A 17,864-nucleotide genomic window follows, 5' to 3' on the forward strand; every position below is an offset into this window, starting at 1 on the left:
AACCGACAAAGAAGTTGAGTAAAAAAGTACAAACAAGTGTGTAACTAATGTGTGACTGTCCGGATTATAAGTTGACGATCTACCGGTACTGTTTTGTTGTATTTTTTATTGTGATTGGTTGTATGTATTGTGAATTGATTTGAGTTGACGATCTAACGGTACTGTATTGTTGTATTTTTTATTATATAAATGTTATAAATGAATAAAGGCGTATCAACAACTACGCGTTAATCACCGGTCTTAATAACAATAACGCCGTGACGTCACCATCTATGTTTAGAACGCTTACACTAAAAACACGTGGCTTGTATCTAGTAACGGAAGTAGTAATATTTAATTTGACGTTAATAGATCAAGTGTATTTCGGATAGGCTTTCGAACTTATGCAATTAACGATGCGAAACAAAAAAAACGTACCAAAAAAGTAAATGTCTATAAATATCGCTATATTTTATACGTGTCCCGGAAAATCGGCAAAAGTCCCGGACAATTTAACTCAATGTCCCGGAATTGGTCTGAAAAATTATGGCATGTATGTAGATTAGCCTGTGCAGTGCTTACTGGATAAGCAGGGACGACACTTTTTTTTTTTAAGGAATTTGTTCTTCAAAGGAATTATCTTCTTAGCAAAAATCTAGTTTATGCGGAAAGTGTCATACCTGATTAGCCTGTGCACACTATGCGCACATGCATAAAGAAAGGTTACCTTGAGCGTGAAGTCCTGACTGCCAGACACTATGCGGCCCCCCTCTGTAACAAGCACTGTGATGGGTCTCTGGTGGGCCTGCGTGGTCTGTACCAGCGTGCAGTGTATCCCCTCGTCCCACAGTCGCAGGTCATCACTCCCACATCGACCGTGACTCATGTGACGGGAGTGGCCTGAATGGGGAGTGCAGTTAATATAACAGTGCTAGAGATAATGATATATAATAAGTGGAGTTATATTACACAGCTTGCAATAATGACCTATTATATAAATCATGGGATATATATTACGGCCCTCATATTAATATCACAATGCAAAAACATAAGATTTATATAACATTGCTAAGAATTTCACGTGAGTGACCTCAACACGATGGATGCAGTGTAGGGATTACAGGACATGGTATCAGGAACAAACTGAAGTCAATATTCTGAGTTTTTGGTCCATTTTTGAGATGAAGACCGTCATGCTCAATTTTGTGTTCACTGACATTGTTTTAAGTTTTGAGTCGGACTCAACCCTGAATTTGAACAAGAAGATGTAAATATTCCTATAGCTAAAATTTGAGATTGTTCCTGAGCTGACTGGCATTCTCAGTGTTCAACTCAGTTGTAACTCCAATCTCAACTGCTGAGTTGAGTTTATAATTAAAGAATATTCACAATATTACAGAGCAAAAGATAATTATCTCTTACGTAATACATTTATTTATAATACAGCACTCACATTTATATTTCAATTCTAAAATGTTCATTGTAGGTCAAACTTTTAGATAACAGAGTTAAAATTTATATAAAAAAGCTTAGAATTTAATTTAAGAGCTAAGATATTTAATTTAGAGCTAAGATTTACATCACAGTCTTCAGTATTGTATATAACAGTGTGAAGATTTATATTCAGAAATCAGAATAAACAAGCAAATTCGTTGAATTGATATCACCCACCAATATGCTTCTTGACACAAAAGTGTTATATTTGACACTCAAAAAAGCATTTTTTCAAGATACAAAGGGTCATAACTCCATTATTAACAGATGATGTACAATGCCATTTGGCATGCACCATCCTCTTATTCATATATATACTCATACCAAGTTTCAATGAAATTGGCCAAAGCACTTCCAAAATATGGCTCCGGACACAAAAAAACAACATTTTTTCAAGATAAAAAAGGCCATAACTCCATTATTAACAGATGGTGTACAATGCCATTTGGCGTGCATCAACCTCTTATTCATATATATACTCATACCAAGTTTCAATGAAATTGGCCAAAGCACTTCCAAGATATGGCTCCGGACACACAAAAAAAGCATTTTTTCAAGATAAAAAGGGTCATAACTCCATTATTAACAGATGGTGTACAATGCCATTTGGCGTGCATCAACCTCTTATTCATATATATACTCATACCAAGTTTCAATGAAATTGGCCAAAGCACTTCCAAGATATGGCTCCGGACACACAAAAAAAAGCATTTTTTCAAGATAAAAAGGGCCATAACTCCGTTATTAACAGATGGTGTACAATACCATTTGGTGTGCATCATCCCCTTATCCATATATATACTCATGCCAAGTTTAAATGAAATCCGCCAAAGCACTTCCAAGTTATGGCTCCGGACGGATAGAAAGAGGGACGGAAGGACGGACAACGCCAAAACAATATCCCTCCGCCTATGGCGGGGGATAATTAACCTAGAGCTTTGATTGTAGTTATTTATAAATACAACCCATAATTTAACCTAGCATTCCCAAAAATTCAAATTCATATTACAGGTATAAATCTACATGTATATTAAGCAGCTTCTCTGCTATATTTTTTTAATTTTCAGGGGAAATATTCTTATTCAGTAAATAAACATCACATTGCCCAAACCCGTTCTATCAAAACGTCTTTCTCAGAGCATCTAGATTCCTGTTCACATTTTAAGGGACCAAGTTAGGGGTCCAGGGCTTGTTGACTCTTGCTTATTAGTCACCTTTATTTTATGCTTTCTGGTGGTTTATAGAGAAATATCAGTGAATTAAAACTGATAATTTCACTGTTTCAAGCAGTGAAATTATCAGTGAAAATTATAGACCAAAAATCATAAAGCTCCGATAATAAGACAGTTCCACAAATCTAACCTTTGATTTTCCTGTTCAGGCTACTGGGTGACAGAGGTGTAGAGGATTTTGTAGTCTGGAATGTCTCCAGTTCTAGGAAGTCAACTGTCCCGTCGAGGCGCGCGGCAATGACCCGGTGACCCACCAGGTTCACTCCTGCAGTATTTTTTTTGCTTTATATTTTACATACTGTGCCTTTTGCAATGGGAAAAATAGTTTTATAAACCATGAAATTGGGAAAAAAATAAAATGATAATAGTTTTATAATAATAACAGTATAAAAATTGTTAATAATTGCATGTAATTTTTTTTACTTAAATGTAATAAAGGGCTCCAGAATTATATTGCTGTGTAATATACTCAATAAACCAATAATTGAGTTTATTAGAAAAGTTTGGAATCTTTTTAGGGAAATTTTGGTTAGTTTTTTGGAAAAAATGATACATTTGGCTATTGGGAGACAGGCTGATAAGAGGCTGTAATTTTGGAGGAAATTTATTACTGACCTGTCACCCCCTGACTCTTGTTGCTGTACACACACTTCAGACTCCCATTGGTGGGATCCCAAAACTGAAAACATGTCGACAAGGGTAACAATTGTACATTTCAAGGTGGAAATGAAAATAAAAATCATATAAATTTGAAATCATGATTAAAATTTGAAAAAAATGTTGGCAAAGCACAAAATTGTATTTACTATAAATGTGGCTATAGGATGTAGTCTTTATAGAAATGAGCTGTGTTCTAAGAAAACCAAGCTTAATGGATAAGTGTTAACCCTTTACCACTAAGATATGTATTTTGACGCATTTGTAGTCCCTTACCTTAGAAAGTTACATTTAATTAAATACCTTTCTTACTAAATTCAAGTTTTAAAGGCTTCATTTTCAACCCTTATTAACTGATGAGCAGCAAACAGCATAAAACCTGAACAGACTGCAAGTTACTTGTAGGCTATTCTGGTTTTATGCTGGTTGCACAATTTTGCTTCATATGGGGGAAATTTTTTGCTCAAACTGGATTTTCATACAGCACAGGCTAATTTGGGGCCACAGTATATGTATATGCAGCAATCTGTTTTTCCAAGAGAGGCAAAATTAAATTACTTTTCAAAAGAGATGTATGAAGGCCATACTTTGCTTCATCTAGTAAACTTGAGAAGAACCCCATTCGAGTTTTCTATTTGATTAAGAGGAATAAATGTTTGTACATTTAAAATTTAAATAAATACATTTGAATGATCTTGCATGTTGGAAAAAAGCTCACTTGACATCATATATCTTCATATTCAGTTTTATAACAATATATAAATACGCAAATGGATCTGCTTTTGCATTATAAGTAAAGGTGAATTTAATAACTTTTCAATCCCAACTAAGTGCTATATACTGTTTTACAGGTGTCTTTGAAATAAGTCTCATTATCTCTCAATTAATGTTACTGAAAGACAAACATATCATTTTTTTAATTAACAATGACCTTTATTCCCAATCACACCACTCATATATGCAATCCCATGCTATGCCTTCATACAAGGTAAATTTATTGAGTAATTGAGAATTATTTATTGAAGAGTTGGCATTCTTTGTATCTAATATTGTGCCGTATGTATCTATTGAACTGTATTGTAAACAATTGGTCACTTCCCTTAAATAAACAACTCAAGAAGCGGATATTAATAAAATGTTTTATCCTCTGAAACAGTTTCTTAAGTTCAATTATTTCTATCAGGTGTTTTATTAAGTTTTAAAGGAAAAAATGATTTCCAAAAGTTGGCAGGGGAATTAAAGTTAAATTTTACATGAGCTTCATATAGTGACTGGGTGTTGCTTACTTTTTCGGTCAAAATAAAAGGGTCATTTACCAGAGTGTAAATGCAACACCTGATATTCAGCAATTGACAAATCAATGACAATTCTTCGCATTTTTGCATGACCAGTACCTCTATTTTTCCATTGCCACAGCCCACCACGACCAGGTTTCCTCTGCATGTGAGAGACCAGATGGGAGCTGGGGGAAGCTCAGTGATCGAAGAGTCACCCATGGGATCACCTGCAACATAACTAAAATTGAGCCTCGCTTTGGGAAAACGGGACTTAATGCATGTGGGTAGTGTCGTTTTAGATTAGCATGTGCAGTTCGCACAGGATAATTGAGAGGAAACTTTCCACCTAAAGTGTTTTTTTGTTTATAAGTGACATGCTTTAAAAAAAGTCCATACAAGGCTTTAAGGTTGTCCCAGATTAGCCTGTGACCCACACATGCCTTATTTCTCCAGAGCCTAGCTCAAATGTGTAGGAATGAAAAGGGCTAGCTCCAGGTTAGATGGGTCATTCAATGAGGCAGAATTGCAATACAATGTAATGCATGTTATAAACATGTATTAATAGCTGTTGTTTTGCTTAAATAAATAGCGGCCCTAATAATCATTATAATTATTGATCGTCATGACAGTTTGTCCCCATGTTACTAAATTTATTGCTCAGTATCATAAAGGGGCCGTTAATCCGATAATAACTCCCATAAGACTTGACAATAGCAGTAAAAACAGCGTTTGTAACACTTACACGCTTCAGTGATTTCAATTTATACTCTGCACTGTAAGTCGCTTACATCATCGTAAATCAAAATTTACAACTGACAGACGCTGGCCGCTAATGCTCGGTAGCGTGCTTTCGATTCACAGTATACATTTTCGGATAGGATTTTACCGATTTTTTGAAATCCGCCACTTTTAAAAAATCGGAGCCACTTTTAAAAATTTAGCACCATTTGGCACCAATTGCGATCGACAGTGAAACCCCTCTGTACAAAGGGAAGCGAGTTTGAGGAGGGGGGGGAAAGAAAATAACAAGAGCTCCCGTTAATAATTGATAGGAAATGATTTTCACAGTCATTGTGAGTGACCTTGACATTTGACCTAGTGACCCCAATTTCAATAGGGGTCATCTATTGTCCAAAGCCAATGCACATGGGAAGGATCAAGCCAATCGGTGAATCAGTTGACGAGTTATTGATAGGAAACTATTTCACACTTAGTGTGACAGTGCCCTTGACCTTTGACCTAGTGACCCAAATTTTAATAGAGGCCATCTACTGTCAAAATCCAATGCACATGGGAAGTATCAAGCCAATAGGTCCCACCGCTCACAAGTTATTGATTGGAAACAATTTTCTTTCTAAGAGTGACAGTGACCATGACCGTTGACCTCGATTTCAAGGGGGGTCTTCTACTGTCAAAGGCCACATGCACATGGTAAGTATCAAGCCAAGCCAATTGGTCAATCCGTTCACAAGTACTTGATCGAAAACAAACTGGTCTACAGACAGACAGTCACCAACCAACCGACATCCAGCACAACAATACACCCCCTCTTTTCGAAGGGGGCATAACAAAATGCACATACAAATTATTTTTATATTTAAAGAGGAAATAAACAATTAAAGGGGAAATCTCCAAGACTGAGTTGTCACCTTTACTTGTCTGAACATATTCGGTAACTGATGTTTAAAGCAGGGTAAAATTAACCAAAATCTACCTTACTGGAAAGGGCTCAGCTCTATTTCACTTCTGGCAAAACAAAAAGGTCTGCGTTAACAACATTTCTTTTGTTTGAAACACAAAAACTGCATGAAGTTTGTTGCAAAACAAAGCAAACAAAACCTTCACTTGCAAAACAAATGTTCACTAACATATGTGAGGGTGCAGGTAATTTGTGTAATTTTCAGGCGTTGGCATTTAAGTTTATACAATACTTCTGCTTCAATTTTTTTTTCCTTATTAAATAATTTATTTTACCAACATGAGACAATATCAGCAAAAAATTCCCTAATGAATCATTGATCCTTTTTCTAGCTGTACATGTTTTCCTTACCAAATAATAAATATTCCCACTCCAAGCACTGTAAATCAAAACAGGACCTGTTTGAAACCATTTATTCTTGTCATTTATCTTATTGAAAACATCATTTTTATCAATACTGGTTTCTTAAACAAACAGCCATACAAAATTGCACATGTTTACCTTCACTCCAGCTTTTTGAGCGATTTGCTCTTCTTTCAAATATTCTTGCATCCTCATCTTGCTGTGACTCCATGTAATACTTTTTATGTTCTTCGTAGGTCTCCTTAAAACTGTCTTCAAAATTAAAACCCGAAGAGTTAACACTTTTATCACTGATATTACTAAAATGTTCAGAAATATCACTCTGAGAAAAACTTGAAGAACTCTCGTCTTTTTCACCTTCACCTTTCCTATCAATTTGTTGTCGTGGCATAGAAAACATAGCAGAAAAATTCGTATCTATGGTGCTCCTTAAATCTGGAAAATGTTCAAACTTTTCTCTATTTAATTCAGCATGTGGAGTTCTCTCTTTGGGTTCATGTTTCCTCCTGTGCCTCATTTGTGGTCTTTCTGCTACATCATCCTGGAGAGCACTGAGGTCAAGGTCCCTGCTGCTGACCTTTGGGTTACCATGGTTACCGTGATATTCTGCATACAGTTCAGCATCACTGTCCTCCACGTTTCTACCTTCACACGGCTTTCGTCTCATTGGAGGTGTGGCACTAACAGGCATAAAGAAGGTATTACAAAAGCAATACAGTTTAACAGTTCGTACATATTTTTTTGTCTAAAATTTAATGTATATAAATACCTATTTCATATATTTTTCTGCAATTCTGAATTTTACTTTTATACAAACTTAGCACCCTAACACAGTACCTTCCCAATCCAATTTACTAAAAACAAGGGCTGTTTGTAAAATATGCATGTCCCCCATATGGGCTGTCAGTTGTAGTGGCAGCCATTGTGTGAATACGTTTTTTGTCACTGTGACCTTGACCTTTGACCTAATGTAAGTTATCATCCGGAAACCATTGTACTATTTCTAGTCACTGTGACCTTGACCTTTGACCTAGTGACCTGAAAATCAATAGGGGTCATCTGCCAGTCATGATCAATGTACCTATGAAGTTTCATGATCCTAGGCGTAAGCATTCTTGAGTTATCATCCGGAAACCATTTTACTATTTTGAGTCACTGTGACCTTGACCTTATGACCTATGTCAGAGGACAGCGCGCTCGGCTATTCGAGTGCTTGACAGTATAACGTAAACCATCATGGGGAAATTGTTCATATTCAATAATTTATTTGACGATCTTTCAAAAATAAAAAAATTTAAAAATAAAATAACAAGGGACAAAATTGTCACAAAACCAGGTTTTTATAGTGAAAATAAAAATCTGATAAAGGGAGAAAACTCAAACTGAAATTTTGAAATGAACAAACAAAATTAACCCCCTTTGTAAGTTTGTTTTAAAAAAAAATCTATTTTTAGTCGTGGCGACCTTGACATTGGAGATATTGACGTGATTCTTTCGTGCGACACACCGTCCCATGATGGTGCCAAATGATTTTAAAATCTCACAATGAATGACATAGTTATGGCCAGGACAAGCTCATTTATGGCCATTTTTGACCTTTGAACTCAAAGTGTGACCTTGACCTTGGAGATATCGACGTTATTATTTCGCGCGACACACCGTCCAATGATGGTGAACAAATGTGCCAAATGATTTTAAAATCTGACAATGAACGACATAGTTATGGCCCGGACAAGCTTGTTCCGCCCGCCCGGCAGCCAGCCCGCCCGCATTCGCCAATCTAATAACCAGTTTTTTCCTTCGGAAAACCTGGTTAAAAATTGGGGGGGGGGGGGGTAGGGGGGTGAGAGAGAGGTATAATGTGGGGTGTGTTAATTTATTAGATGTTTAAAAAAAAAAAATATTTTTTTTTGGGGGGGGGGGGGGGGGGGGTAGGGGGGGGGTGAGAGGGGGGTATAATGTGGGGTGTGGTAATTTATTAGATGTTTAAAAAAAATGTTTTTTTTGGGGGGTGGGGGGGGATAGGGGGGTGGGGGTGAGAGGGGGGTATAATGTGGGTGGGGTAATATATTAGATGTTTAAAACAAAATTGGGGGGTGGGGGGGGGGTAGGGGGGGTAGGCGGGGAATGAGAGGGGGGTATAATGTGGGGTGTGGTAATTTATTAGATGATGTTTTAAAAAAAAAATTGGGGGGGGGGGTGAGGTTGGGGGGGGGGAGGGATTCTGGTAGGGGCGTGGGGTATTGTTTGGGTGGAATACATTGTGGTATTCAGGTAAGTGTTGTTTTGTCAAAGTAATAATAAAATGTGATCATAAATAAAGAAGTTATGGCAATTTAAGCAAAATGTTCAATTATCTAAGTGTAAAAGGGACCATAATTATTTCAAAATGCTTGATACAGTGGTCTACTCTTGTTTATGGTTGGGGTCATGTTGGTTAACAAGTATGCAACATATAAAAGCAATATGTCAAAGGATATAGGGAATTTTTGGGGTAGTACGCAAACTTTAACATAGATTTATCAAATACATGTATATGCATATTCTAAGTATAAAAGGGGTAATAATTATGAAAAATGCTTGATAGAGTTGTCTGTTCTTGTTTATAGGTTGGGGTGATGTTGGTGAACAAGTATGCAAAATATAAAAGCAATATGTCAAGGGACAATGAAAAAAATAACAAATGATCTCACACTAACATGAACAAATATCCTCTATTTATTCAACATGAAATTTAAACTTATTGAATTTGTTTCCCCTGTATATAAGAAAGATATAATAGTGTATTACCTCCCCTGTCCTGCTTATATTTATATTAATCAACACTATTAAACATAACACAATATTTAATATACAAAATATATTTAAAAAAATACCTGACATCCATTGGATAAATAACAAGATGTGTTTGTGAAACACAATGTCCCCCTATATGATGTTTGACCTTGTAGGATGACCTTGACCCCTATATGATGTTTGACCTTGAAGGATGACCTTGACCCTTCACCACTCAAAATGTGCAGCTCCATGAGATACACATGCATTTCAAATATAAAATTGCTAGCTTCAATATTGCAGAAGTGACATTACATGAGCAATTTTGACCCATATATTTGACCTTGAAGGATGACCTTGACCTTGACCTTTCACCACTCAAAATGTGCAGCTCCATGAGATACACATGCATGCCAAATATCAAGTTGCTATCTTCAATATTGCAAAAGTATTCATAAAATAAGCGATTTGGGCCACATATATTTGACCTCTGACCTTGAAGGATGACCTTGACCTTTCACCACTCAAAATGTGCAGCTCCATGAGATACACATGCATGCCAAATATCAAGTTGCTATCTTCAATATTGCAAAAGGACTCATAAAATGAGCGATTTTGGCCAAATATATTTGACATCTGACCTTGAAGGATGACCTTGACCTTTCACCACTCAAAATGTGCAGCTCCATGAGATACACATGCATGCCAAATATCAAGTTGCTATCTTGAATAAAAATCTCATATTCTGATAATATTTTTGCTGATCCACTTTATTTTACTCAAGTGATGATGTTTCATTGGACTGATAATTATAGATTTAGGATTACAGACCAGTTGCTTCAGTTAAATTGTTCAGAGTTCGCCCTGTTGGCTGCGTATGTGTTCTTGAGTTAATATCCAAAAACCATTTTACCATTTCGAGTCACAGTGACCTTGACCTTTGACCTAGTGACCTCAAAATCAATAGGGGTCATCTGCGAATCATGATCAATGTTCCTATTAAGTTTCATGATCCTAGGCCAAAGCGTTCTTGAGTTATCATCATGAAACCACCTGGTGGACGGACCGACCGACATGTGCAAGCAATATACCCCCTCTTCTTCGAAGGGGGGCATAAATATTCCTAATTGAAGATATCAGATCCAAAATATAATATGACCTATAAGATTCCTGGAAAGATTCAGTATATGTAGGTAGCATGTTTCACTTTTTTATTGTACTTCATCAATTTACATAAATGCGAAAAAAAGGAATGGAAATGTATTTATATCACTAGAAAAATAATCAGATGATAAATTCTTGCTAACATTTTGTTATATAAGGCAAGTTACCAATTGCCTGTGCCATAAAAAAACAAGAGGGCCATGATGGCCCTGTATCGCTCCACTGTTTTTTATGCAAAAAAAGCGTGCAATGCGCATGGGTTGAAATTTGGCCCCAGGGGCATAATTTGAACAAACTTGGTAGAGAACTATAAGAAGTCACTACATACCAAATTTGGTAGCCCTAGGCCCAATGGTTATGGACAGGAAGATTTTTAAAGTTTGCAAAAAAGAGGCTTTATATAAGCATATGTTCAGTTTTGTGACCCCCGGGGCAGGGTAAAATTTGAGCCCAGGGGAATAATTTGAACAAATTTAGTAGAGGACTATTAGATGTCACTACATACCAAATTTAGTAGCCCTAGGCTCTTTAATTATGAACAAGAAGTTTTTTTTAAGTTTGCACAAAATAGGCCTTATTTAAGCATATGTTCATTTTTGTGACCCCCGGGGCAGGGCAAATTTGACCCCAGGGGCATAATTTGAAAAAAAACTTGGTAAAGAACTTAAAGATTTTAATACATACCAAATTTGGTAGAAATAGGCCCAATGGTTATGGACAAGATGATTTTTAAAGTTTGCACAAAATAGGCCCAATATAAGCTTATGTTCAATTTTGTGACCCCTGGGGAACAGTCAAATTTGATCCCAGGAGCTTAATTTGAACAAACTTGGTAGAGGACTATTAGATGTCACTACATACCAAATTTGGTAGCCCTTTGCCATACGGTTATCATGGACAAGAAGCTTTTTAAAGTTTGCACAAAATAGGCCTTATTTAAGCGTATGTTCATTTTTGTGACCCCCGGGCAGGGTCAAATTTGACCCCAGGGGCATCATTTGAACAAACTAAGTAGAGAACTATTAGATGTCACTACATACCAAATTTGGTAGCCCTATGCCTACGGTTATGGACAAGCAGCTTTTTAAAGTTTGCACAAAATAGGCTTTATATAAGCATATGTTCATTTTTGTGACCCCCAGGGCAGGGTCAAATTTGACCCCAGGGGTATAATTTGAACAAACAAAGTAGAGAACTATTAAATGTCACTACATACCAAATGTGGTAGCACTAGGCCCAATGGTTATGGACAAGTAGATTTTTAAAGTTTGCACAAAATAGGCTTTATATAAGCATATGTTCAATTTATTGACCCCCAGGGCAGGGTCAAATTTGACCCAAGGGGCATAATTTCAACAAATTTGAAAGAGGTTCACCCCAGGAACAATTGTGAGAAGTTTTATCAGAATTGGACTTGTAGTTTAGGAGAAGAAGATGTTTAAAGAAAAAGTTAACGCACGCACGCACGACGGACACAGGACCATGACATAAGCCCCACTGGCCTCTGGCCAGTGGAGCTAAAAACCATTTAACACGAAATTTAACATACAAATTGATTGCGTAAAACAATTTAACCTCATAGCATATCAATTCAAAATAAACAAGATCACCGCATAGCGGGTGTCAACACTCGGCTGTGGTTGCAGTTTTGAATAAATGAAAGCTTGTCAGATGTGACCTTGACCTTTGACCTAGTGACCCCAAAATGGGTGTGGTGTGTAGAACTTTGAAGTTTGAAAGTTGTATGTGAAAGCACTTTGATTTTAGAGCCCATGTTAAGGTTTAAGCGCGAAGCGGACGGCAGACGACGAGCTGGCTATGACAATACCTTGGGTTTTCTCCGAAAGCAGACGAGCTAAAAAAACTATTAAAAAGAATATGAACCTTTCTCTTGAAAAACCCAGGGCATGTACCAAGGTGTCATCTAAGATCAGCCTGTAAAGTCTTAGAAGAGACAACCTTTACGGAAAAATATTATAAAAGGATAAAGTATTGTCCCTGATAAGCAAGAGCATTAAGCCCCTTTTTTCCAGAGCCAGGCTTATTTAAGTATATGAGCCTTGTTCTGAGAAAACTGGGCTTAATACATATGCGTAAAGTGTTGTCACAGACTAGCCTGTGCAGTCCTTACAGGCTAATCAGGGACAAAATTTTCTGCTTTTATGACATTTTTGGTTAAGATGAAGTCGCTTCTCAGCAACAATCCAGTTTAGGCAGAAAGTGTTGTCTCTGATTAGCCTGTTCGAACTGCACAGGCTAATCTGGGACAACACTTTATGCACATGCCTTATGTCCAGTTTTCTCAGAACACACAGACACACACATATATATATATATATATATATATATATATATATATATATATATATATATATATATATATATTAACCCTTTGAGATATTTCATAGAACACACAGGCAAGACTCTATCAATCACTTACGACTTCCTCTGCATTGTATGGAGACACTCTCCAGTGATGGAGTCCCACACCTTGAGTTGACCCCCAAGACATGAGCTGATGATTACACTGCCGTCACAGGTCAGACACTCTATCTCCTAGACATGGGATATACAACAAGGTTAGAGGAGACATGAGCTGATGATTACACTCCCGTCACAGGTCAGACACTCTATCTCCTAGACATGGGATATACAACATGGTTAGAGGAGACATGAGCTGATGATTACACTGCTGTCACAGGTCAGACACTCTATCTCCTAGACATGGGATATACAACAAGGTTAGAGGAGACATGAGCTGATGATTACACTGCCATCACAGGTCAGATACTCGATATCCTAGACGTGGGATATACAACAAGGTTAGAGGAGACATGAGCTGATGATTACACTGCCGTCACAGGTCAGATACTCGATATCCTAGACATGGGATATACAACAAGGTTAGAGGAGACATGAGCTGATGATTACACTGCCATCACAGGTCAGACACTCTATCTCCTAGACATGGGATATACAACAAGGTTAGAGGAGACATGAGCTGATGATTACACTGCCATCACTGGTCAGACACTCTATCTCCTAGACATGGGATATACAACAAGGTTAGAGGAGACATGAGCTGATGATTACACTGCCTTCACTGGTCAGACATTCTATCTCCTAGACATGGGATATACAACAAGGTTAGAGGACACATGAGCTGATGATTACACTGCCATCACAGGTCAGATACTCGATATCCTAGACGTGGGATATACAACAAGGTTAGAGGAGACATGAGCTGATGATTACACTGCCGTCACAGGTCATATACTCGATATCCTAGACATGGGATATACAACAAGGTTAGAGGAGACATGAGCTGATGATTACACTGCCATCACAGGTCAGACACTCTATCTCCTAGACATGGGATATACAACAAGGTTAGAGGAGACATGAGCTGATGATTACACTGCCATCACTGGTCAGACACTCTATCTCCTAGACATGGGATATACAACAAGGTTAGAGGAGACATGAGCTGATGATTACACTGCCGTCACTGGTCAGACATTCTATCTCCTAGACATGGGATATACAACAAGGTTAGAGGACACATGAGCTGATGATTACACTGCCATCACAGGTCAGACACTCTATCACCTTGACATGGGATATATAACAAGGTTAGAGGAGACATGAGCTGATGATTACACTGCGGTCACAGGTCAGACACGCTATCTCTTAGACATGGGATATACAACAAGGTTAGAGGAGACATGAGCTGATGATTACACTGCCATCACAGGTCAGACACTCTATCTCCTGGGGGAGAAATAAGAGATACAACATGGTGAGATGGGCCGACGGATACAACCACAAATGTCAACTTTCTTTGTCAAATCAATCTGCAGTAGTAGCCAAAAATTCATATAAGCTTCTTTCTGGGAAAACCAGGCTGTGCAAGAAGTGTCATCCCAGATAAGATTAGACTGCATATTCTTTTTAAAAGAGACTTAATTTCAGCAAATGATCAATAAAAGCGGAAAAATTCAAAACATTTGCATTAAGCCAAGTTTACCTAGAAAGAGATTCATAACATTAGGAACAATGTTTGCAAGTAGGAAAGTTGTAAATGTATTTTAAAAAGTATATGAGTCGATTGTTTTACAAATTTGTGTGTTCAGACAGACACTGTGACTTATCCTCAGTTCCTCACTATTTTGGGAATATAACCTTTACCTATGACATTGGGAATTTTATCATCAATTAACTCTATATTGGAAAGAAACTCACTACAGTTGAAACCCGATGGCTCGAACTCGCTAAAAAATAATGGAATGTAGTGCTGATTCGTATGTTAATAATGTGTGTATATATATATATATATATATATATATATATATATATATATATATATATATATATATATATATATATATATATATATATATGCATGATTTGTTCATTAGTCCTCTGTATTACCTTAAAATGTGCTATGCTAAAACGTGCTGATATTTACTAAATGCTATTTGTTAATTGAATTTTTAACTGTTTTAAAATATTCATAAAATAAAGTATAAAGTATATATTTGTTTTTTATTAACTTATGAATTCAAAAGCAGTAAGTAGTGCGAAGTATTACGGAGTTTAAGCAATATGTTTCCTCTTCAACTGGAGTCGAAAATGTACTGCAGACTTGTTCGTAAACAAATGTTTATAAGAAATCAGGTGTCTCGAATTCCGGATGGCTCGAACTATTGTTGCCGGTCCCGACGAATTCGAGCCATCAGGTTTCAACTGTATATGGAAAACATACTTTTTGCTTGAGAAAATGACCCAATAATAGCTTTGAAATAAGCCAAAACAAGAGACGTGTTTGTCAGAAACACAATGCCCCCTATTGCGCCGCTTTGAAATAAAATTTCAATATATCATTTGGCAGGTTTAGAATTTATCTCCCTTTTAAAGCTTATTACTTCCCTTGGATTGTATTTTTTTACTTTTGACCTTGAAGGATGACCTTGAACTTGACCTTTCACCGCTCAAAATGTGCAGCTCCATGAGATACACATGCATGCCAAATATCAAGTTGCTATCATCAATATTGCAAAAGTTATGGCCAATGTTAAAGTTTTTGGACGGACTGATGAACGGACGGACAGACAGTTCAAATACTATATGCCACCCTACCAGAAGCATAAAAAGAGCCCTCCAGAAAGAAAACCCCTAAACTAACATTAGCATGATGAACCCATTAGGGGGAGGAGGACGGGGGTTGATTGTGTGTCTATTCTGTTTTTGGAAGGGCAGGAACTTGTGCTTGTACTTACTTCCATCACTGTGCATGTTGCAATACATTTGGGATTGTTTTCAAAAGATTTGTAAGTAATACTGAGTACAGGAATCAAGAAAGACACTTGGTGAGTCCTAGTTCCGTAATGTCTCTTTGCCTTTCTCATAATCTGCTGTGTGTCACAGGGCCAGAAAATTGTGTGACCAATCCGAGAATTGAACCCTAGGCAACTCGCTATCACACCAGCACCCATCCAACTGAGCCACACAAGTCTCTCTACTGATGTAACCATGTGCATACCGTGACATGCAAACAAACTTCAATATACAGTCAAAACCCAATGGCTCGAACTTGTCGGGACCGGCAACAAAAGTTCTAGCCATCCAGAATTCGAGCAATCCGATTTCTATTAAACTTTTGTTTACGAATATTTTCACCTCCAGTTATAGAGTACACATATTGCTTACAGTCTGTACTACTTGGTACTTCTTTCTGCTTTTGAATTAATAAGAACCAAATATAAACTGAATACACTAGTTCTTAATGTCCCAATATTTTATTTTATTTAATGTCATCTTTTACTCAAATCAATTAACGATTGACTCGATGACATGTTTGCAACCATTGTTATATCAATTTTTGCATGCCTTTAATCTAGCTGTCCTAATCGATTAACAGTTTATACGACCCGAAGCAAGTTTGAGCCATCCAAACAAAAGAAGGTGTGAAAATTGTGATCGCACTGTGAAAACAGTTTGAGCCATCCGAAAATTCAAGCCTCGCGAATTCTAGCCATCCGACAAAAATTTATATGAATATATAGCAATAAAAAATCGGTGCTTTGATGAGAGTTTGAGCCAACTGGAAATTCGAGCCAAGCGAGTTCAAGCCATCGGGTTTAGACTGTATATTCCTCCTCATTAACAGGGATTCTGGGTGTTATTTAATTTACCACAGGCCTCTTAGTGTATACCGAGGTAATGTCACAGTCTAACATCAAGCACCAGTCTGGGGCTTGAACCTAAAACATTTCGATCTAAAAGTGAGTGTTCTTGCAACTCAGCTATCAAGGGCCCCAACATGATCAGTCCCCTAACATGACTTATAAACAATTGACACTTTTTAAACAAAAATAATTATACCTGTAAATGTCCTTTCAATATTATCGGCACAGCTTGCTTCATCTGCTTGAAATATGAATTGCCCTTGGTGTTCTTTGGTACCTTGTTCCACGATGCCCGCCACTTAGAGTACTTCCTGCTGCACATGCATCGGTACAGAACCATGATGAAATATGTCATGCATATCACACTGAGAAATCCAAGGGAGACAGTCACAATGAATTCCAGCCTGGATTTTGGGTAGTATAAATGTTTTAATTGTTCCGGATCCATGTAAGGGTAATACCTCCTGAAAAACTCTTCAGACATAAACTCAGGCTCTTTTGATTCTTTTGCAGAAATTCTCTGCTCATTTTTATCAACAGTTTCTGTAGTAACACTGCCTTCATTTTGATCATTTTTAGAATTTTTATTCTTACTGACATCATGACCATTCATATAAATTTCTTGTTGTTGAATTTCTGGTATCTTTGGATTAATTGACTGCTCTTTGGGTTTCTTGTGGCTCCAAGTAGACTGGTAGCCGGGCACTCTCAGTTGTATGGCCTCCTCTGGACTGATCACTGCAGACAGGTGCAGCGAGGGAAGAATACTGATGTACCTGCAAGCAATTAATACTGATGTACCTGCAAGCAATTAATACTGATGTACCTGCAAGCAATTAATACTGATTTACCTGCAAGAAATGAATACTGATGTACCTGCAAGAAATGCATACTGTTGAACCTGCAAGCAATTAATACTGATTTACCTGCAAGAAATGAATACTGATGTACCTGCAAGAAATGCATACTGATGTACCTGCAAGCAATTAATACTGATTTACCTGCCAGAAATGAATACTGATGTACCTGCAAGAAA

The 17,864-nt window shown here is 37.2% G+C and overlaps 1 protein-coding gene across 5 annotated transcripts in view; it reads right to left on the reverse strand.

The window, feature by feature from the left end:
* LOC127855319 (sterol regulatory element-binding protein cleavage-activating protein-like) overlaps positions 1 to 17,864 on the reverse strand; it is a 252,067-nt gene that overhangs the window by 206,605 nt on the left and 27,598 nt on the right. For all 5 annotated transcript variants that reach the window (XR_008037479.1, XR_008037480.1, XM_052390789.1 and 2 more), the window contains exons 16-22: positions 17,025 to 17,604; positions 13,081 to 13,196; positions 6,840 to 7,381; positions 4,757 to 4,866; positions 3,321 to 3,384; positions 2,836 to 2,970; positions 707 to 879 (exon numbers count right to left, since the gene is read on the reverse strand). Coding sequence is in view for 3 of the 5 variants with exons in the window: in XM_052390789.1 (XP_052246749.1) it covers positions 707 to 879; positions 2,836 to 2,970; positions 3,321 to 3,384; positions 4,757 to 4,866; positions 6,840 to 7,381; positions 13,081 to 13,196; positions 17,025 to 17,604 (1,720 nt within the window). In the remaining 2 variants the exon portion in view is untranslated. The remainder of the gene's footprint in view (positions 1 to 706; positions 880 to 2,835; positions 2,971 to 3,320; positions 3,385 to 4,756; positions 4,867 to 6,839; positions 7,382 to 13,080; positions 13,197 to 17,024; positions 17,605 to 17,864) is intronic.

This window comes from Dreissena polymorpha, chromosome 13 (assembly GCF_020536995.1).
Source record: "Dreissena polymorpha isolate Duluth1 chromosome 13, UMN_Dpol_1.0, whole genome shotgun sequence".
NCBI classification, from domain to species: domain Eukaryota; kingdom Metazoa; phylum Mollusca; class Bivalvia; order Myida; family Dreissenidae; genus Dreissena; species Dreissena polymorpha.